Genomic DNA, 23,854 nt, shown 5'->3' on the forward strand with positions numbered 1-23,854 from the left:
TCTTGTGACTTAAGTTCTGAATTCTATATGCAATGAAAAAGGGTATATGCAGATGAAAGTAATATAACCCTGTGATGTTATTAATATTATCGTACTCCATACCTTCATCCTCAGTTGTGAAAGATAAGTACAGCAAGCATTTCCACCATCTCTTTCTCTGCTAAGAGTGAGATCGTCTGCATTCCTCAGTTGAGCTTGGCAAGTGTGCCTCTGGCTATATGTAGTCTGTAATGTAGTAGAGAATATCTACAACTCGGCTACATTTGTCTTTTGTACACATGATATATTGATACCCCTTAACTACCATTTATACCCACATTTAGATTTTTTTTTGTATCAACTGAAAAGTGAACATTATAGATAAAATGTTTCATTCACTGACTGCCCACCACAAATGAATTTCCACAGTGATGGCATCTTTGTTCAGCAGGATTTATGCAGTGATTTGCAGAAATTGTTTTGGATTTTTATTTATTTTATGAAGCTTGTGTGGAATGGAAGAAATGAAACTGGTGATACAGATGGTATTAAGAGCTAATATTTACTGTGCCCTTTCTGCATGTTAGACACCATATTAACCCTGTGCTTTCTTTGTCATATTAGTAGGTTTCACAGTCATTATATAGTAGAGGCAAAGCTTAAAACCGTTGGATTTTTGGTCAGAGCAGTGAATCATATATATATGAGTCCAAAATACATATTCATTGGACTTAAGCTGATTAACTGTATATAATTATAAAGGAAAAAACAACATCAAATATGAGATTTGTTGATTCCCTCAGTTATAATTAGGAACTTTATAATGTTTGTGTGTGTACAGCTACTTCCTTCCTCCACTCCCAACATGTTCCTTCATATGGAGGGATTTTCCTGTTCCCACCATGCCCAATAAATGCTTATGGGAGATGGTATAAAGTGAGAGTTTCTCATCCAGGCTCTAGAGTAGTACCTAGAAGCCTGTCTTAGATACTTGAGATAAAATATGGCTTCCTAAACATTTTGGTCTTCCCTTAGAGTGGGAACACCTATTAAGTGACATTTCTTTTCTCAGTGTCAAGCATATGTCAGTAGTTTAGTTCTCTGGAATACACGGAGACAATCTAGTGGAAAATAAGACAACATCTGCTGTCTCTTTAGACAATTGCGTGGGGTTGCGTGGAGATGGGAGGAAGGGACCACATAGGTGAGAGGGGAATCTCAATATTACTGTGAAAGAAATGCATAGGAAATTGAGGGTAAAATCTAATGGGTATGTTGGAATTGAGGCAGAAAGAAGTAGAGAACCACAGATCACAAAAACGAAACCCTTTTCAGCGGTAAAGCAATAGGCAAGAAAAACTGTTTGCATCGTAACTTGAATCAGGAGACTAGTGAAGAGAATGGCAATAGGTGGGAGGGTGGGGGAACAACCAGAGCCTAAATTTGAAAAAAAGAAAATTGGTGATGGGGGATAGGTGATAAAATTGAGGGAAAATGTGACTTGTAGTGTCCGTAGGGCCAGGGAGATGGAAGTCTAATGACCTCTTGATTGGGCTGTATATTGAGTATATTGAGTAGCAGATAGAAGACTAGGCTTGATAGTTGTATGGATACATAGACAAGGTGGAAACCTATCTTCATTTTGGGCTGATGGGACCTGCTCAGAGAAGCTTCTAGATCCATGTAAAATCATTATAATCATTGGTTTTGACTTCACGTAAAAGCATTTTTAGATCAAAATATTCAAGTACTCAACGTGTAGGTGCTTCACACGTACCTCCAGATAGAGTTACTTACTTATCATGGTTAATCTTAAATTTATATCCATATTCGCCTTCTTTCAAAATATTCTATAAACACATCCTTCAAAGGGTATCTGCAGGAAGACAGATGTAAATCAGCCGAGAGTGACTATCTCAGAGGATTAAGAAGAGACCAGTTATTGAGAATCAGAGGCAAATAGCTCAGCTTTGGAAAAGTTGGGTGGGTGTGAGGCTTAAGAAGAACGAACTTTGAAGTGGCCTCATGAGGTGGAAAGCCAGCGAGACAGAAGGATGCACAGGACCGCTGTCAGTTAGCGCAGGTGCTGACACGCATCAGGGTGAGGATGGGCCATAACGTCTTGTAGGAGGGAGAGCCAGATTTCAATGTTATCGAGAGACAGCAATTTTTAATGTTTCAAATGAGTAAAATTAAGATTTGACAAAATTGTTTTTATTTCAGTTTCTAGAGCTGTTATATGATTTTCCAAAATGAAATCTGTAAGTGACAAAGTAGAAAATTGGCAGCCTAGAATCTAGTTGTCACTGGAGGAAGGAGGGGCCCAGGGAGTGGGGACAGTGTAAACTCTATCCATCTGGCTGCATTTCTCTCTTCTCCTGTGATGAGAGCCGCCCACCTTCCTCCCAGTGCACTGCTGTTCCTCTGGCTAATTCCAAATGAGCTATGTATCAACATGCAGAGACTGGCTGGCAGTCCTCAGAGTCTAGCTGTAGTTCTATACAAAGCTGCCTCTCCCCTTTTAGTTCTTGTCGTTAAGTCTCTCCCTTGAACTTCAGGACCACGTGTCTCCTGCCTATTCAGAATCTCCATTTGGATGTACCAAAGCAACTCAGAAGTGAAGTCATAACCGTAAACGCCAGAGCTGTGCATCACATCTTATTCCCTGTCTCTGAGTTTTACTACCTGCGCCCATTGCCCACAGCAAAAATCTGGGCCTCTTTCTTGATTTTCCTTCTGCCTTCCCTCCCACTTCAGCTAGTCGACATTCCGTTCTGCACATCATCCCTATTGCTGCTGCCTGGTTCAGGCCATCATTTCCTCTCAACCGAATTGCTACAACGGTCTCTTTACACTGTAGCCGGAATAATCTTCCTAAGGTCATTCAGACCTTCGGTATCTCCTTATTGCCTTCAGGATAAAATCAGAACCACTTGCCATGATAATGGCTTTGCCCCCCTGACGTGGCACCTGTTTACCTGTTAGTTAAGTTTGTAAAGACCACTTACACCTAACTGTTTGCAGTCCCTAAGGGGCTTCATCTCCCTTGTCTGTGGTCTTTTGTGTGTGCTGTATTTTCTTCCTGCAAAGCTCTCTCCATTTTCCTGCCACCTTGTACTTCACCAGCTTCAGGCTTTAGCTAAGATGTCGCTTTCTTCAGGAAACCTTCCCTGATCTCCCCGTTTAGGTGTCTTGCTTGTATCTGTCTGTAGAAGCCCATTTTACCTTACTGGATTTATCATTACTGTACTTCGCCTGTTTATTTGTCTTCCACTCCCAGAAGACTTTAAAGGTCCCTAAAGGCAAGGAGCTATACTGATCGTGAGTACAGTTTCTGGCATATAGTAGGGACACAGTAAATGCTTCAGTTTTTTCTCTCTTTAAATAAATTGTGGTAAAATATACATAATATAAAATTTTCCTTTTTAACCATTTAAGTGTACACTTCAGTGGTGTTGAGTACATTCACATTGTTGTGCGACCATCACTGCTATCCATCTACAGAACTTTTTCATCATCCCAAACTGAAACTCTGGACCCATTAGACAATAACTCCCCCATTGCTCCTGCCCCCCAGCTCCTGGTAACCACTGTTCTACTTTTTGTCCCTATGCATTTGACTATAGGTACCGCATATAAGTGGAATCATACAATATTTGTCCTTCTGTGTCTGGTTTATGTCACTTAGCATAATGTCTTCAAGGTTGATCCATGTTGTAGCATATGTCAGAATTTCCTTCCCGTTTAAGGCTGAATGATATTCCATTGTATGTATATAGCACATTGTTCATCTGTCTGTTGGTATTTGGGTTGATTCCGCCTTTTCGCTGTCGTGAATAATGCTGCTGCGAGCATGGGTGTACAAATATCTGTTTGAGTCCCTGCTTCAAGTTCCTTTGGGTATGTACCTAAAAGTGGGATTGCTGAACCTTATGGCAATTCTGTGTTTAATTTTTTGAGGAAGCGCCGTACTGTTTTCCGCAGCAGCACAAGAGTTCCAGTTTCTCCACATTCTCCAACAGTTGTTATTTTCTGTTTTGTTTCATTTTACAATAGCCATCCTAACGAGTGTGAAGTGGTGTCTCACTGGGGTTTTGATTTCCATTTCCCTAATGATTAGTGATGTTGAGCATCTTTATATGTGGTTATTGGCCATTTATATATCTTCTTTGGAGAATGTCTATTCAAGTCCTTTGACCATTATTTATTTATTTATTTTTAAATTTATTTATTTATTTATTTATGGCTGCATTGGGTCTTCGTTGCTGCCCGTAGGCTTTCTCAAGTTGCGGCGAGTGGGGGCTACTCTTCATTTGCGGTGCGTGGACTTCTCATTGTGGTGACTTCTCTTTGTTGCAGAGCACGGGCTCTAGGTGCTCGGGCTTCAGTAGCTGTGGCACGCGGCCTCAGTAGCTGTGGCTCGTGGGCTCTAGAGCGCAGGCTCAGTAGTTGTGGCACACGGGCTTAGTTGCTCCACGGCGTGTGGGTTCTTCCTGGACCAGGGCTCGAACCTGTGTCCCCTGCATCGGCAGGTGGATTCTTAACCACTGCACCACCCAGGAAGTCCTGACCATTTTTTAAATTAGGTTTGTTGTTGTTGTTGTTGTTGTTGTTGTTGTAGGAGTTCTTTATATATTCTGAGTATTAATCCCTTATGAAATACATGATTTGCAAATATTTTGTCTCATTCTGCGGGTTGCCTTTTCACTCTCTTGATAGTGTCCTTTGATGCAGAAAAGTTTTTAATTTTGATGATGTGCAATATATCTCTTTTTTCTTTTATTTCTGTGCTTTTGGTGTCATATGCAAGAAATCGTTGCCAACTCCAATTTCGTGAAGCTTTTCCCCTATGTTTTCTTCTAAGAATTTTATAATTTTAGCTCTTACATTTAGATATTTGATCCATTTTGAGTTAATTTTTGTATACGGTATAATAAGGTAAGAGTCCAACTTCATTCTTTCACACTGGGTATCCGATTTTCCCAGCCCCATTGGTTGAAGACTGTTCTTTCCCCCATTGAATGGCCTTGGCACCCTTTTTGAAAATCATTTGACCGTATATGTGAGGATTTGTTTCTAGGTTCTCTAATGTTTCCATTGGTCTGTATGTCTGTCTTTATGCCAGTACCACACTGCTTTGGTTAGTGTATCTTTGTAGTAATTTTTGATACCAGAAAATATGAGTCCTCCAACTTGTTCTTTTTTAAGTCTGACAAGTTTTTAATACTACTTGCTATTTGATCCTCCTTCTAACATTTTTTGTGTACCCCCGCCTATAGTGTCTCCCTTAACAACTCCTCCTAGATGACTTCTCTTCCTTCATCTCCGTCATGACCTCACTCCAGTGCCCGTTTTCTTTCCCTCTTCCACCCCCTTTTCCTTAATTTAGAGTCATCTTTAGTGTGTTCAAGCCACAACTGACATTTTAAGGCCTTAATACTCCTGGGTGACCAACAGAAGGGAGCCCTAATCATCGATTTCTCCCAACTTTGAGTCTGGTTCAATCTCTTTCAGAATTCTCAGGGCTAAAAGTCACATTTATTGTTATGATGGATGAGGTGTATTGCCTAAGAGACTGTGTGGCATAGTGAAAAAGCATTATATTGGAGGCCAAGAGACCTGTGCCCTAGCTCTGCATCTGTCACCGATTAGCAGTTAGACAACTCAGCCTCTCTTACTTAACTTACTGTTAAATTTTCTTATCTGTAAAGTTAAGGAAAGTTGGACTAGATGGTCTCTAAATTCCTTCTAAATCTAAAAAGTTTATTTTTATTTTTAGTCCTCAGAAGGAGGAGGAATTTAAGCTGGTTTTAGAGATGAATGGAATTTAGATGAGAAAGAGAGAAAGACTTCAGGAGATTTAAAATAAGAAAATGAAAGTGTGTTTAGGAGTCAGCGAAAACAACGGTGACCATTTATTAAGTGATGCTGGGTCAATTGGAGACCCACGTAGAAAAAAAAATGAACCTCGACCTCTATCTCGCACAATATTCAAAAATCAGTTCCAGATTGTATGAAGTCTAAATAAGAAAGGTAAAACAAAAAAGCTTCTAGAAGAAAATTTAGGCTAATAGCTGCATGACTTTGGGATAAACAAAGATCTCTTTATAACAACAACAACAAAAAACATGAAAGGGAAGGTTGATTGGATTTCAGTAAAATTAAGAACTTTTTATCAAAAGACACCATTAAGAAAGTAAAAAGGAGAAAAATATTTGAAATATATCTGACAAAAGACTTGTATGGGGAATGTGCAAAGAACTCCGACAAATCAATAAGAAAATGCAGTTGACTCTAGAAAAAAGTGCGCACAGATTGAAACTGGCGTTCCACAAAGGAGGATTTCTAAATGGGCAGTAAACGTATGAAAAGGTGCTCAGTGTCGTCAGAGAAAAGCAAATTAAAACTCCAGTGAGCTAACAAACACATGGAAAAATGCTCAACATAATTAGTCATTAGAAAAATGCAAATCAAAACCACAGTGAGATACTGCTTCACACCCACTAAGATGGCTGTTAAAAAAAATAATAATGAGAGGAAAATATGTGTTGGCTAAGATGTAAAGAAATTGGAACCTTGCTTATATTGCTGGTGAGAGTGCAAAGTGGTTTAGCCTCTGTGGAAAAACAATTTGACATTTCCTCAAAAAATAAAGCTTAGAGTTACCATGTGACCCTGCAGTTCCACTCCTACGTGTATACTTAAAAGAATTAAAAACAGGGACTAAGGGACTTCCCTGGCGGTCTAGTGGTTGGGACTTTGCCTTCCAATGCAGGGGGTGAGGGTTGGATACCTGGTCGGGGACCTGGGAGCTGGGGTCGCACACGCCTCGCAGCCGAAGAGCCAAGACATAGAACAGAGGCAGTGTTGTGGCAAGTTCAATAAAGACTTTAGAAATGGTCCACATCAGGGCCTCCCTGGTGGCGCAGGCGGGTGAGAACCCGCCTGCCAACACAGGGTACACGGGTTCGAGCCCTGGCCCAGGAAGATCCCACGTGCCGCGGAGCAACTCAGCCCGTGCGCCACAACCACTAAGCCTGCGCTCTAGAGCCTGCGAGTCACAACTACTGAAGCCCGCGTGCCTAGAGCCTGTGCTCTGCAACAGGAGAAGCCACCGCAACGAGAAGCCCGTGCACCGCAATGAAGAGTAGACCCCGCTCGCCGCAACTAGAGAAAGCCCGCGCACAGCAACGAAGACCCACTGCAGCCAAAAATAAATAAATAATTTTATTATTTTTTTTTTAAAAAAGGAAGAAATGGTTCACATCAAAAAAAACCAGGGACGAACTAAAATAAGTACATGTGCATGCACTGTTGACAATAGCCAAGAAGTGGAAAGACCTCCCCCCTCAGTTGTTCCTCAGTGGATGGATGAATAAACAGATCATGATACAGACATATATTGAAACATCATTCATCCATAGAAAGGAGTGAAGAACTGATACATGCTACAATGAGGATGAAAGAAGCCAAACATGAAAGGTTACATACTGTATGATTCCATTTGTATGAATTTCTGGAATAGATCAATCAATAGATTATAAAGACAGAACACAGCCTGATGGGTGCCAGGAGCTGGGGGGTTGGGTGGGTGCAGGGGAGAGGAATGGAGAGAAACTGGTGAACGGGTAAAGGGTTTTACTTCGGAGTGATGGAAACGTTTTGGAACTAGATAGAAGTGGTAGTTGCAGTATGTTGTGAATGTACCAATTGCCGCGGAGTTGTTCGCTTTAAAGTGGTTAATTCCACCTCGGTAAATTTTGTAAACGCCATGAGCTATCACTATACGTATGCTCACTAGAATGGGTAAAAAGTAAGAGGGCTGTCATTTCCAAGTGTTGGTGAGGATGTAGAGCAACTGGAACCCTCTTATCTCGCTGGTAGAAGTATCACTAAAGCTAAATAAACGTATGCTCTCTTCTGAGCCCAGCATTCCGCTCCTGCCTATGTGCTGAAAAGAGAAGAGCACATATGGCCACCAACAGGCGTGCACACAAAGGTACTTAGCAGCTTTCATTCATAATAGCCTGAAACTATAAACAACCTAAATGTCCAGCAAAGTAGAACGGGTAAATAAATTGTATGTTCCTACATGGAATACCACAGAGCAATAAAAAGAATGAACTACCGCTACACACGCCAGTAAAGATGAATTTCACAAATAATGTGGAATGAAAGAAGGCAGATTTTGAAGAGTATATTTTATCTTCTGCTAAGGCCAAACTAATCTATGGTGATAGATGTCAGAAGCGCTTTTGCTGGGCAGGGGTGGTTGTGGTGGTCTTCGACGGGGGAGCTCAAGAGAGCCATCTGGGGTGCTGGAGACATATCTTCTGTATCTTGATCTAAGTGGTGGTTACGCAGGCGTATACCTATTACACACTAATCTGTGCACTTAAGATTCGTATACACTTTATTGTTCTACCTTTAAAAAAAATACTAGAAAATTAAAACAAAAACCAGTCGCCAGAGTAGATGTTCTTGCAGGGAAGCAGTAGAAAAGCATGTTTGTGAAGTATAAGGTTGTAGATGAATATCTGAGAAGTGTAAGGTTGTAGAAAGCCTTGAATGGCAGTGAAATGGCAGAAGTTTGGATTCTTTTCTGTAACTCCAGTAGCTTCGAGGGAGGAAAATGACAAAATGGAAGCAGATTTTTTAGGGAAACGGATCTTTGGAGATGTGCCTGGTGGGCTGAGGACGGGTCCACAGGTGGGAGGCTATTGCAGTAGGACCTGAATTAGGTTGAAAATGGAAACTCTGAAGGAAGAAGAACTAGTGAGGCTGGTGACTGGTTGGGCGAGGACAGCAAAGGATGACGGGGCAAAGATGACTGAAGGTCCACGCTAGATGGCTGGAAAAACGGTGGTCCCGATCACAGAATTAAGAAAGCCAAGTGGAGGACTCCGTCTTGGAAGCGAAAAGATGAGTGGTTTTAAATGCTTTAATTGTGAGGTGGTGACAGGCAGTTGTGGGGCTCAGAAGAGCAATCAGGGCTGATGATAGAAATCTGAAAATCACCCACATACAGATTATTTTGAGTAGATGAGATCCCTAAAAGGAGGAGTGATGCAGAGAGATTGCAGAAAACCAGCCCTTACAGAAGAAAAAGGTGGTAGGGGAAGAACCAGGATAGAACCAGGGTATCAGAAGAGAACCAGAATCGCTTAAGCCAAATGAAGAGAGAGTGGGGGGGGGGGGGATGAAGATGTAAAGGGAGAAAATACAGAAGTAGGAGAGGAAAAGTGAAGATTGAGAATGTGTTGGAGACCCGTGATCGTTGAGGGAACCTGGAGAAGGCAGGAGGAAACAAAGGCAGAGGACTTAGCCTAGGATGGCTTTACCTGTGAAGAGCCCAGGTGTGTACAGTCAGGTTACAAGACTTTGTCAGCATCTGCAGTGACTTCCTCTTGCAGTGTTCTCTGTCCTCTAAGTAGGGTGACCCAGGGTTGCGGATGAGTGTGGCTGTGGGAACCAAGGAGTCCCAAGTATTTGGACCAGTTATGGGTTCCAGGCATAATCGTATTCTCTGTGAGAAGAATACAAAAGAAGTTTAAGACACCACTCATGCCCCTAGGGATTTATATGGTGCAGTTAGACAATGACTGGGAGCCAAAGCCAGTGTGAATAAGATGTCTTGAACCCCGACTTTGTCATTTTCTAGCTGTGTAACTTTGGCCAAGCTCCGTTAAGACTCTGTGCCTCTTCTTCCTCATCTGTTAAAAGGGGATAATAATAATATCTACCTCATAGGTTGTTCTGGAGATTAAACGAGTTAATACAAACAAGGCGCTTGGAACAATACCTGAACCATAGCAAGTATGTGATAAGTGCTAGCTAAGAGATCACGATAAAGCTGTAGGAGTTCACAAGGAGAAAATAATTCGTAAGGGCTGGAGCTGATGGGAAGATTCTTCGGAGGAGTAGGGATTTACGGGAGGCAGTTCAGGGACTGATAAGAGGAAAGGAATTTTAGGTTTGGGGGAAACAGTGGGAGTAAAGTCTTAGATCAGTAAAACCATTGGCATTTGCGTGCGGTTTACTTGAACCAGACTGTTCCTGTTGCGGAGTAGTGGGAGTCAGGCTGGGACAGGCAGAGGGGTCACTGATATTTGTCAGAATAAAAGAAGTCTGGGTTGGGGGAGTCAGAGCTCTTTGTGTGTTTTTTCCTGGCCCTGTGACTTTGGGCACGTTACCTCATCTCTTCAGACTGCAAGTTTCCTAATTCTTAAAATGAAGTGGACTGGATCTGTAAAATCCCTCTCAGCTCTAGAATCGCATGCCTCCCACATGAAAAGGATTTCTTCGACCCCATCGTCTGAGGAATGGTGTTTTGTGTGTGTGCAGCATGGAGCTGACTTGCGGTTCTGGCCTCGTCAGTGCCAGGCTGTAACCGAGTGAGCTGATCAGCCCACGTGGATACCACACACTGCCTTTCGCAGCCATCACCACCGCTGGAAAACTCTGGGCTCTCTGCGGGGGGTATTTATGAAAAGAGCCCTTGGGTATTTCACTCCCAGATTATTTAGCGCCAACTCTACTGCTGTTCTCTTAAGGAGCCTCAAGTTTTATGGATGCTTGCCTTGGAGTGGACCCTGAGGGCTAAGTAGGAGGGAAAGAACTGTGTTTAGCCTTTAAAAAAATGTCCCAGATTGTCTTTGTGAAGCTCATAAAACAAAAGGAAGAAGCAGCACCACGAGCGCCAGATGAACTGCCAGTGAAGCCCTAAAGCTTTCGTGGGAAGAGTCCCATTGCTTTGACATTAGGGAGCCCCCTGTTCCAAGGTGTGTATTTCAATAACCTAGGACTCTGTATGCACATAAATGAAAATGGGCTTTTCAGATGCCATGCTTGGAAGTCTTCGGCTCTAGTATGGCACTACTTCAGTTTCTCTGTTTAGAAAGGAATTTGGTTTGTGATTCACTTCTCACTTCCTGTCCTCCTGGCGTGAGCCCCGCTCAGGGGCCTTTCTGCTGTCCTTCGCCCTGCAGTGCTGCAGGGCTCTTGCATCAGAGGAAGGTCTCTAAGATTCCTCTCCCATTTGCTTTTCCTGTTGCTGAGTGGGAGGTACGTAGAGCAATAGCTGCCCTCTCCGTGAAGAAAAGCGCTTTGTGTTTGTCCCTGGCACGAGCTTGGTCATCAGAGCAGGTACTTCTGGACTTTTATACTGGATGGATTTTACAAACCTTGGTGAATTGAAAAAGAACTTGAAACAGAAGAGCCAAAGCAAATAGAAGCATTTCTGTCTATATTTTTGTGCCTCCAAAGTTTTGAAGGGTTTAGTGTTTTCAGAAACTGAAATTTGAAAAGAGAGGCAGTTTACCCTTGCGTTGTCCTTGGAAAAAGAGTGTTTCTTTAGGGAGCAGAGTTCTAGGAAAGGAAGATGACTTGAGCATATAAGGATTCCAAAGCTAATAGGTGCCTCTCGGTCATGTTAAACATACCTTATTCATTTAGAATAGAAATTACTTGAGGGTATGGAATATATATATTTTTAATGTTGTCTATAAGAAAATCACTTTATTTTTTATTGAAGCATGGTTGCTATACAATATTATATAAGTTAACAGGCGTACAGTATAGTGAGTCACAATTTTTAAAGGTTACGTTCCATTTATAGTTATTATAAAATATTGGTTATATTCCCCATGTTGTACAGTATATCCTTGTAGCCTATTTTATACCTAATAGTTTATACCTCTTAATCCCTTTATTGCCCCTCTCCTCCTTCCCTTTCCCCACTGGTAACCACTAGTCTGTTCTCTATATCTGTGTCTGCTTCTTTTTTGTTATATTCACTAGTTTTTGCTGTATTTTTTAGATTCCACACATAAGTGCTATCATACAGTATTTGTCTTTGTCTGACTTATTTCACTAAGCACAGAGGGTATGGACTATATCTTTGCAGCTGTACGTGGTTCCTAACTGTGAGCTGCATGTAAGTCAATAATAAAAGCTAGCCATTCAGGAGACGCCCATGTTTTTATCTCCTTGGCTTCTCATTCCCCTGAGGGGTGGTTATGGACATTGCCTCGTCCATTCATGCCACAGACTTTCCGAAGAGAAAAATAACCATGTCATGGGAGAAACTATGTGTTGCGAAGGTTGTGACTAAAGGTTGAGAGTGAGATGGTTTGGTCTGGCCTCTTTTTAGAGCAGCGATTGATTAATGCTGTCTGTGTTGCCGTTTCTTCCAGAGCTGACCTGTCCTGGACGCAGCATAACTAACGAAGCTGCTGCAGGATGAGAAGATGGCAGCGCGGCTGCTCGCACCACCAGGCCCCGATAGTTTCAAGCCTTTCACCCCTGAGTCACTGGCAAACATTGAGAGGCGCATTGCCGAGAGCAAGCTCAAGAAACCGCCAAAGGCCGATGGCAGTCATCGGGAAGATGATGAGGACAGCAAGCCCAAGCCAAACAGTGACCTGGAAGCAGGGAAGAGTTTGCCTTTCATCTATGGGGACATCCCCCAAGGCCTGGTTGCGGTTCCCCTGGAGGACTTTGACCCATACTATTTGACGCAGAAAGTGAGTTGGAGGAGACGGAGCAGCAGCTTCAGATACCCCGCTCCTAACAGGCTCAGGGGGGATGGGGGGAAAGCGCTGTGTCTTTGCCAGAGTTTGGATAAGTACTTAGCCTTTTGTTTCGGTTGCAGTTTACGGCGATTCTTTTGTGGTTTAATTGCTGCTAAGGGTCATTTGTGGGTCTTGGCACTTTTCAGTCTGTTAATAAGACTTCTGGTTTTGGCTCCTTTTCCTGATTTGACAGTAGAAAAAGATTGATTTAAAAAAGGGGGGGGGCTTCCCAGGTGGCGCAGTGGTTGAGAGTCCGCCTGCCGATGCAGGGGACGCGGGTTCGTGCCCCGGTCCGGGAAGATCCCACGTGCCGCGGAGCGGCTGGGCCCGTGAGCCATGGCTGCTGAGCCTGCGCGTCCGGAGCCTGTGCTCCGCAACGGGAGAGGCCACAACAGTGAGAGGCCCGCGTACCACAAAAAAAAAAAAAAAAAAAAAAAAAAAAAAGGTGGGGGGGGCATAAATGGGACTGTTTTAATAGAGTACAAGAAAGATGGCATAGTGAGAGACGGCACAGCCCTGTAGAATCTTGTTCACACATTCAGAATTCTATCTTTATATATAAAGATGATGTTATTATCGCAGCATCAACAGAGCCTGTTGTTAATATAATGGAGATGATGGCTTTGTCTGCTTACCTAACCCCCTTTGTGACATTAGATCATAGCCTTTGGGGACAAGAATAGAATAGAGTAAACCAAACTGAGCCAATGAGGAGACCAGGTCTGTAGCCTTGTTACACGGTTGTCTGTATTCAGCGAATACTGATTCTTACATAGAGTCAATTCTGTTATTCCTGCTAGTAAGAAGCATGAGTGAAAGAAATACCAATCTTCATTTTGCCAAGAGTTTCAAATTTCCCGGACAAATGTTTGACCAAACCTTGGGTTTCTTTCTCACGATTATCTTTTGAAACTAGGCAACAGGTAATGAAGCAGAGCCCCCAGTTAATCCAGTGGCCAAGTAATTAGCCATTGAATACTGAAGACTGACATCAGATACCATTTTAGGGATCCCCCATTTGACAGATGTCATTTAAAGAATTAAATCCATAGGTGTTTCCAGATGAAGGGTAAAAAGGCTTTGTGTAATTACATATTAACAAATATAAAGCTTAACTAAACTGCCTTTATTAACAAAACTGTCTTATAAACTGCCGTTAACTAAATTGCCTTTTAATCTTTCAGTTATGGAAGAAATTTCTGTTTCTTTGTCTTAATAATGGGACAGAAGTAAGACTTGAGGCGAATAGATCTCTTGATTTAGCTATAGTTGTGGAGGCATCTTAGGTCTGAATGGCAAAACTAGTTAAGACGTTGTCTACAGAAAATGGCCCTTCACCCTTGTACTTCTGTTGCAGCTCAGAACAGCTACGTAATAGGAAAAAGTAGAATCAGTAGCCTGTAACTTCCACTGGGAAATTTAGAATGTTTAAGGAACAAAACATGATATGATATAAAGAAAAGTAGACTAGAAGTAAGAAATCTTCACTCTGCCATAATTCACCATGTTTATTATTTATAGTTTCCTTCCTTAGTATGTATATTTTTCAAGCTACCACAAATAGTTCATGGGAAAAGAAAGTAGTAGATAAAGAAAAAAAATCTCAGAACTAGTTCATGTCCTTGAGCAAGTCATTTCACCTCTCTGGGCCTAAATTTCTCATGTAGAAATGGAGAAGTTGGACAAGACTTCTAAGGACGTTTTCAAATGTCAAATTCTGGGGCTAAGTAAGTTTCCATAAACTGTCATTGATTTCCTTACTTACTTATCCTTTTTTTAAAATCTAACTATTTAATCTGGGCCTGTGCTGAATGGGGGGTAGGTGGGTGAGGAAGGAGACAAGGTTTTAACTTTCTGGGTTAGTGAGTAAGGGAACATGGAATCTTGCGCTGTTTTTAAAACAATATTTCATTGATTGTAAAATTTTGAAATATTTTAAGATATATTTCCCTCCTCTTTCCTGCCCTTGCATCCTTAGTCTTAGTAGAGGTAAAAAGAAATAACAAAACACAAAGTTTAGGTCGTGCCTACCGAGATAAGTTTGGCCAACTGGTATAACTTTTTCAGAAAATACTCTTATGGCAATAAGCAGATAGGTAAAGCCCTTTGGACTCTGGCCTTTCAGGTGCCTGAAACCTCTTTGCTTTTATTTGAACTATTTGTTTTTCTAACTCAGATGCAAATTAAACTTCCTTTTCTTAAACCTGACTAATATATGAAAAATGTAGAGAGCTCTTCATTGTCAGAGCCTAGTTTTCCTTTGCTTGCCTTTTTCCCTGCTTCCTGCCTTATAGACAGCCTCTTTCCATTCCCAGTGCCTTAGATTTCAGTGCTCCTAGCTTGGGAGTGAGGACCCACAGAGAGTGGTCTCTGGCCCTAATGGGGACTCTTCTCCGGGTTAGGCCAGCTGTTGATGGCACTCCAGTAGGGGACTGGCTCTTCATGATAGAAAATCTGGCTTCAGCCTTTGGCCTCACCACAAGGGTAAATAGTTTGTGGAAAGGATAACTTTAATTGTATTCTTTAAATTATTTTTTTTTTTAAAAAAAAACCTGAACTATACCACCATGCAGAAAAATTCATAAAACATAAATGCTTAGCTTAATGATTATTAAAAGCAAACGAACACCTATGACAAGAAAGAACATTAGTAGCACTTCAAGGTATTATTTGTCTTTTTAAATAAAGCGTTTTTCAATTGACTAAAAATAATGTGCTTGTTCAAGTTCACTTGCATATCTTCACTGGCATTACTAAGACGTCTTACTAACCAGGCCTTTCACTGGGCCAAATTAGCGAGGTCTCCCCTACAAGGAAGCACGCTGGGAATCAACCCACATATTGAAATATCCTGAGAGTAGAAAGGACTTTAAGAGGACATTCCCTTCCATTTGTTTCTTAAGGGCTGCCTTAAATAATTCTTGCAAAGTAGAATTTCTTTTCTTTGCTTAATGGTACAAGTGGGTTTCTTTATTTTTTCCTCATAGGTCTCGTTTTCTACCTGATTGATCATTTTTGTGACTCTCATAGAAACTGGTTTCTCATTTCCTTCTCTCTTTATTTTAGAGGGTGAAAGAGAACTAGTTCTCTCTTGTGGATTTCACACTGTCCAGGGACACAGGGTCATAAAACATGTGTATCACGTTTTCAAGATACCATTGTACCAGCTGGTGCTGGTTTGAGCTATCTGTCCTAAGCTTCTTGGTGGTGTCCATATTGCATTTCACCTGACTTTCCCAGATGGCCCCCAGAACGATCCAGATCATCCTCTCTTTGGATTGTCTCAGAACTCCCAGTGCTACAACGTTTTCCTTGCCTCTTGGTACTTTGTTCGCATGTATCCATTCTTTGGCTTTCTTGTTTTTCGAGTGTCACCTGAAAAGAATTGAATTTACAGGACATTTAAACTTTTTAATTTATTTAATTTTTAAAATAGGTAATATATTTACATGGTTAAAAATTCAATAAAAGGTATTCAGTAAAAAAGGTATTGAGTAAAAGTCTCCTCCCCTTTACACCTCTCTCTCCTCAGCCCACTTCCTGCCTCTCTGCCACAGGTAACCATTGTTAGTAGTATCTTCCAGAGTTTCTTTATACTGCATATGTACAACCAAAAACAAATAGGTATTTTAGGAACTTGAGCTGTCCTGAATGCCTTTGCTCTTGGTTTTCTTTCTACTATTTTCTTAAGCCAATTGAAGTCTTAATTTTGTTATTTGTTTTCCCTTCTTTCATACTATGGAATCTTAAGTTTTATCAGGGTAAATTCTCGGTTCATTTCTCCCCTTCCACATGCTTTTTGGTAAATCAAATCAAGGACTTCTTCTCTATTGCTTGAAGTGTCTTTCTCTCTTTACTACAAAACATACTCTCCAATGCTTAATAATAACTTGTTGAATTTTAAATGGCCGTGTTTAGTCCTAAGAACTGTCTTAAGTGGGGCAGCAAGAAAGTCAGCGTATTAAGTTGAAAGAAGGCCTTCAGAGTTGGCTCCTACCCTTTTTTCCTGTTTATTAAAACCAATAATTGTTATTGGTGTCCTTTTTGTTCTGTGGATATGCCCTCCCATAAGAAAGCCCTATAAGCAGAAATCCAAATTACAGGATTGATTATGTTCCTTTAAATTGGGCACATACCTATTGCATTAAAAAATTACATATGGTTTCCCAAAGTTCATTTTACCTTCAAGTTTTCATGTCTGTCTTTTCCTGCAAATTGGAGTCAACCTAGAATCACAGAAAATTAGAATATGGTAGGCTTAGACATCATCTAGTTCAGCCTCCTCATTTTATAAATTTAATAAGGTGAAATGCTTTGTCAAAAGTATTTGCGAACACCTCCTAACTCTCAGTTTGTTACAACATATTTCTGGTTTTCCACTTTTCTAATTTTTCATTGATCGATCCTCAGCCTCGGTTGGCTCAGTCCTTCTGAAGTGAGGCATGCAGATACGGAGAGAGAAAAAAAACCCTGCTTTTTCATTCACATCCCTTATAATCCCTGTGGTTTAATAGCCCTTCTTAGGATGGGTCCTAAGAAATGCAGTGCTTCTGGGGGAAAGGATGGCATTTGTGTTAGCTCCAGTACTTTACCTTCTCAAGTGAAGGAGCTCTGAGTAGTCTAGCAGCCTAGACAACTTGTTCCAGAGACATGGGCTCAGTATCGATACTGCTACCACTGTTCAGCTGGACATGTAATTTGGAGGGAATTTTACTTCACCTCTTCACATATTTTTGCTTTTTAAAGGAAGATTATTTCTTAGTCCCCGCCAACCCCCCAGCAGAATGATATAGTGAAAAGAGCACTTAACTGGGAATAGAAAAACCTCATTTTAGTTCTGCCACTGCCTCTTGTCTGCCCTTGGCCAAATCACTTAAATTCTCTGGGCTTCACATTTCCTTATCTACAATATATGCAAGGTAAGAGTTGCGCTTACGTCTATATCTTTCTAATTGTATTTCACGTATTATGCCTGTCACATATTATGTTTTATCTGTTGCAAACTATTCTGTTGCCCTGGTGTCGCCTGCCTTCTGGTCTCCATCCCCTTCTTCTGGAATATACTCTATGCTTTAACTTCACCTTTGGACACTTGACCACATTTGTCTAGGCCTAGCCCTGAGGCCTCTTCTTCCTTACAGCCTAACTTGATTGTTTACATTGGAACGGATTCCTCCTCCTGAATTTCTATAATACATTAAGATCTCCGCCCTGAGAAGTGGGTTTTAGTTGTAACTCAGGTTAGGTATGGCAGGGCACCCTGTGCCCAGCAATGTTTACAGTTTTTCCCTTACATCCCTAATATTAATGCCATCAGCTTCCTCAAATGAAGAACTCTTAAGTCGCACACACACACACACACACACACACACACACACGCACGCACACGCGCGTGCCGCATGCATGCATGCCCATGAGCTCCTGGCAGAAAATCCTTGCAGAATCTAGTTTCACACACTTTCAGCAGGTGTGCAGAGTGGAGACAGGCTGTTAAAGGAGAATTTATGTTCATTAGGTGTGATTTGAAGTATTGCTAATGAAGCGTTGAATTGCCTGTTGCTGCACGACAGGCCTAGATGCCGCTTTCTGTTTTGAGTGAAAACTAGGTGTTTTAAAGCTAGACGTTTTCTTTTGTTTAAAAAAAAACGTTTTGCAGCAATATAAAAAAACAAAATGTTTCCATTGTTTTATTCACCAAATCAAATTGAGGCAAATGCTTGTGAGCAAATGGGAGGAAGGCCATTCTCAGGGTGGTGGGTTAAGGAAGTGCGTGGTATGGGGTTCTTTTCCATTCTCCATGTATCATTATCTAGAGGAAAAGGAATTTAATTAAACAATCTTAAATCAGATTCCTCTTTTATAGCCTTAGCAATAGACCAGGAGCTGAGAAACCTTATTTCTGATCCCATTTCCACCTAATTCTAAATGATCTTGGGCATGTCACGTAACCATTCAGCATCTCAGTCTCCCTCATATAGAAAAATAAGATTATGCTAATAGTTAATATCCCACCTAGTCTACAGTGTTATTGTGAAGATTATATCTTGCCTACACTATACAAAACAAAACAGCCTATTGTGCTAGCCCGCCTTCATTTTTCTCCATTATACACCTAGCATATATTTATTTGTTTATTGTTCATTCTCTCGTATGCTCGTTAGCTGGAGCAGTGCGTGCCCTATAGTAAGTGTTCAATCCATATTTGTTGAATGAACGAGTCAATCTTATGAGATAATGCCTGTGGAAACACTATGTACTTTTCTAAGTGCTTTGAACATGAAAGGTGACATTATGATTTTTTTTTTTTCCTAATGAAAAGTTTTCCCATCTACCAAAATGAATGGAACTCTAGGGGGAAAAACACTGATTATCAATATATCTTTTCCTTTCCTGAAGAATTAGTTTCCTTTAGGGGCTGAGGAATGAGATCAAGAAATGGGTTTCCTGGGGCTTCCCTGGTGGCGCAGTGGTTGAGAGTCCACCTGCCGATGCAGGGGACGCGGGTTCGTGCCCCGGTCCGGGAAGATCCCACATGCCGCGGAGCGGCTGGGCCCGTGAGCCATGGCCGCTGAGCCTGCGCGTCCGGAGCCTGTGCTCCGCAGCGGGAGAGGCCACAACAGTGAGAGGCCCGTGTACCGCAAAAAAAAAAAAAAAAAAGAAATGGGTTTCCTGACATTTTAGGGGACTTTCGGAGGGCTGAATTACTTTTGGTAAGTGCACCAGTCTTAACTCTCCTCTTGTAGCTCCTTAGATTAGCAGGGACTTTATCAAAGCCCATTAGGTAATAGCTGCTACCTAGTGCTCTCCCTGATTTATTGGTATCAAGTCTTTATTATACAAAGGATGTTATTTCCTGAATATTCGAAGTTGTTCTGTCATACCTACCTTTATTAAGTGTTTTGCTTCTTCCTCATCTGTGGGAGTTGTGTTACCCTCCCTGTATTAACCGACTCCAAAGGAAGTGAGAGAAGCTGACGTGGGGTATATACCAGTTTGGGTTGTCTCATATAAAATATGATCTATTTATTCAACAAGTACTTCTTGAGTACTTCCTATGTGTGAGACCTTGGGGGTATTGGGCTCTCTTGGGGGGATCACAGATTAATAAAGTCCATTTTTGACCCTTACGTAGCTTATAACATGGTAGTGTGTGGGGTGGTATCACTTTTGATAAGGGGGCCTCAGAAAGGGCCTTATTACTTCATAGTAGGCATAATATTTGGATTTTAGAAAAGAGAGATAGACTGAAACATTCTAGGCAGAAAGAACAATATAAACAAAGGCTCAGAAACAAGGGCATAAGGTAATGTAAGAGAAAGCTAAATAGGCTAATTTGATTGGAATTTGGGGAGTTGGGTGATGAGTCTGGGAAGGGCGTGCTGGAGCCAAGTCATGGAGGACTTACAGTGTTAGACGGAGAAGTCTGGTCTTCACTTGATAAGCAATAGAGAACTACTGAAGCCTTTTTTTTTAAAAAATAGATTTATTTATTTTTGGCTGTGTTGGGTCTTCGTTGCTGCGTGAGGGCTTTTCTCTAGTTGTGGTGAGCAGGGGCTACTCTTTGTTGCGGTGCGCGGGCTTCTCATTGCGGTGGCTTCTCTTGTTGCGGAGCACGGGCTGTAAGCACGCGGGCTCAGTAGCTGTGGCTCATGGGCTCTAGCGTGCAGGCTTAGTAGTTGTGGCACGTGGGCTTAGTTGCTCCGTGGCATGTGGGATCTTCCTGGACCAGGGCTCGAACCCGTGTCCCCTGTATTGGCAGGCGGATTCTCAACCACTGCGCCACCAGGGAAGCCCTGCTGAAGGCTTTTGAATGGGAGTAAGGATATGTGATCAAAGTTGTGTTTTGAGGAGGTGAATGTGGCAGTGATGTGTGGGATAAACCAGAGGGAAAGAGAACTGGGACAGAGCGACCGGCTATGAAGTAGTGAGGGTCTGAAGTGTGGTGGTGGAAGTGAAAAGTAAGGGGAATAGGTGAAGTCAGAAGGGATGTAGAGATAAATTGATAGGAATTTGTGATTGATTGTAGAAGCTTAAGGAAAGAGTTGAGCATTCAGTCCTTCATTTGATAATTGGATCAATTGTTATTGTCTTCTTTATACCCAGGTTCTGTTCCATACCCTTGGGAACAAAGCAGGCAAGCTCTATATACCACTCCTGGAAGTCAGTTTTTGTTGGGGAGACAGATAATAGACAAGTAAAGAAATAAAATTATTACAGATAACCATAGGTACATTAATGAATTTAATATAGTCCAGGTACCTTAAAGATTGTGGTGCTGTAACTTGGTACAGAGACCCAAACGTGGAGAATGCAGAAGAGTCAAAGGCTACATGCTCTCTTAAATATTCAGTGTCTTAAATACGCTTTTAGCAAGTACTAAGTTATAATCTTCAAAAGGACCCATACCACAGGTATTCTGAGTTGTTTAAAAGCCAGTATTGTCACTCCACTGAGTTTGCCAATCTTAGATTTTTACATAGGCAGGAGATCAATACATTTCAACATTAGTGTTGAAATTTTCCCCAGAAAAGAAAATTTTCCCCAGAAAGGAACCTCAGGTCTTCTCTAGTCCTTGTACAAGTCCTAATTTGCAGTTCCAAGTTTCTGAGCCACATAGTGTATAAGAGACAACTTTTACCTGAATTCTTTTTTTTTTTTTTTGCGGTATGTGGGCCTCTCACTGTTGTGGCCTCTCCCGCTGCGGAGCACAGGCTCCGGACGCGCAGGCTCAGCGGCCATGGCTCACGGGCCCAGCCGCTCCGCGGCATGTGGGATCTTCCCGGACCGGGGCACGAACCCGTGTCCCCTGCATCGGCAGGTGGACTCCCAACCACTGCGCCACCAGGGAAGCCCTTACCTGAATTCTTGGGTGTATATTATTAGCTAATCACCTGAGCCATAACATTACGCTGACTGGTAATTTTAGGAATTAATCTCTGATGGTTTCTGCAGGGTGTAGTTTATGAAATCTTTTTATTCTATTAAGAATTAACCTGTTGGGGAATTCCCTGGTGGCGCAGTGGTTAAGAATCTGCCTGACAATGCAGGGGACACGGGTTCGAGCCCTGGTCCAGGAGGATCCCACATGCCGAGGAGCAACTAAGCCTGTGTGCCACAGCTACTGAAGCCCGCATGCCTAGAGCCTGTGCTCTGCAACAAGAGAATCCACTGCAATGAGAAGCCCACGCACCTCAATGAAGAGTAGCCCCCGCTCACCGCAACTAGAGCAAGCCCACGTGCAGCAACGAAGACCCAATGCAGCCAAAAATTAAAAATAAATAAGTTTATTTTTTAAAAAAAGAATTAACCTGTTGAATGGGATATTTAATAATGACCGTATAAATGTTGGAGGATTCTCAAGATTACAGTGATATTGATCGTCTTCTCACTATAATTAGCCATATTTTAAATCCATTCTTAGTAATAGAGAGTAAGACTGTGACATCATTATACAGGGATTGACTGATTCCAAATTCACATGAGTTGTAAATTCTTTATATATAACCCTATTTGACACAATTCAAGATTAGGATTTCCCCATTATATGGCATTTTCTGTCAACTGATTCTAGCAACATTTTTGATACCTGCTCTGAAAAGGCACTCCTGTTCCAGACACTTTGAGTCTACAAAGTTCGGCCTATGGAATGAAGTTTGAATAAAATATTCCTCCCATTTCAGAGGATAAGGTACCCAACCCATCTGCTGTTCAATGTCAATCCCTCTCCCTGTGCCTTTGAGCCCATCCATGCCTCCCAACTTTCTCTAGCACTTCACTCTCTCAGTTATCCCCTCTCTTTTCTATCTTTCCCTTTCACAGTGGTTCTTCCCCTCAGCCTATAAACATACTAAAAGCCTCTCCCATCTTAATGAGCCCACACTTGACCCCATATCTCCAGCAGGTATAATCTCTCTTCTCATGCCACTGAAGCTTTTAAAGAGTAACCGTTGCTCATCCTCACCACCTACACATCTCCCACCCACTCCTCCATCCTCGCAGCTGAGTCTGCATCCTCCCCGCTCTACTGGCATTCTCCATATAAGATCCTCCAGGATCTCAAATTACCAAATCTAATGGACATTTTTTCCGTTCTTATCTCACTGAACCTCTCTGCTGTATTTGACACTGTTTATTACTCCCTGATTCTTGCAGTTCTTCACTTCCTTGGCCTAATTCTCTTTCCGTCTCGGACTGTTCCTTCTCTTTCCTTCATTTCTTCCACTTTTCCTTTAAATGTTGACATTCCCGCAGGTTCGGTCCTTGGCCTGTGTTCCTCTCATTTGGCAAATTCTCCCTGGCTGATCTTACCCATTCTCTCGCTGCTCTTGAATCTGTATCTCCAGCCTAGAGCCCTCCTTAGATATTCAGTGTCTTGCCAGGCATCTCTATCTGGACTTCCCATAGGTAACTCAGTGTATTCAAAGTTGAACTCGTTTTCTCCCCTCAAACCTACTTACTCCATCTGCTACTTTAGTTGAGGATACCACCCACATTCTAGGTATCATGATTGACTCTCCAATTTTCTGCAGTCCTTGAGGATCACTTAGGAAGCTCTCAGTGAATGTTGCACATGTTTACAAGTAGGAAACAATTGTGGCTCAGAAATGTTACTTTGCTCTTGAAATTCCCTCACCTAGCGTGTGGTAAAGCCGGGTTTCCGTTCCCGGGATATGTGAATTTAATGCTCATGGTCTTTCTACCACATCATGCTGTCTCTATAGAGTATATTGCAGGGTGATTTGGGGGTTTTGTTTTTTACTATCATTTTTAGATAATTTCTGTCATTTTGCACGGCCTCAATATGAATATAGTATGGGTTTTTTTTAGTTCATTTGTTGCATATCATATCTTCAGCATGGTATCTAAGATGTAGAAAAGGTGAAAAGACTTTTCAAACTAAAATTAATAAATTTTTATGGGTGGATGAGCTAAAGAGTGGAAAAGGTCGATTAGACACCTAGCATAAAGTTGGATATAGTTATAAGTTAGTTGATTTTAGCTGCATCATTGCCTCATGACTAAGAGATTCATTCATACATTCAACAAATAGGTATGAACTGTCTACCTTGTACCAGATGGGCATCATATTACATCTTCTTGCTAAGCTAAGAAAGTCACAGTAGTTGGAGATATACCCCTGCCTTTAAGGATCTCAGGGTCCAGTGAGAGTTACTGATGTATAAACAGAATGACAATACTATGTTAAGTGCTCTAACAGAAGTGTTGTGGGAACACACAGGAAGGAAGGATAATTCTGTTGGAGAGAGTTGAATGGAGAGGAGGTGATATTTGAGCTGTACCTT

The 23,854-nt window shown here is 41.7% G+C and overlaps 1 protein-coding gene across 1 annotated transcript in view; it reads left to right on the forward strand.

Moving 5' to 3' along the window:
• The first annotated feature begins 12,219 nt into the window (after window positions 1-12,219).
• SCN8A (sodium voltage-gated channel alpha subunit 8) overlaps window positions 12,220-23,854 on the forward strand; it is a 113,650-nt gene continuing 102,015 nt past the window's right edge. The window contains exon 1 of the mRNA XM_082850585.1: window positions 12,220-12,503. Within this exon, the coding sequence (XP_082706711.1) occupies window positions 12,228-12,503 (276 nt within the window). The 5' untranslated portion in view covers window positions 12,220-12,227. The remainder of the gene's footprint in view (window positions 12,504-23,854) is intronic.

The sequence above is a fragment of the Leucopleurus acutus genome, assembly GCF_964270905.1.
Source record: "Leucopleurus acutus genome assembly, chromosome: 11".
NCBI classification, from domain to species: domain Eukaryota; kingdom Metazoa; phylum Chordata; class Mammalia; order Artiodactyla; family Delphinidae; genus Leucopleurus; species Leucopleurus acutus.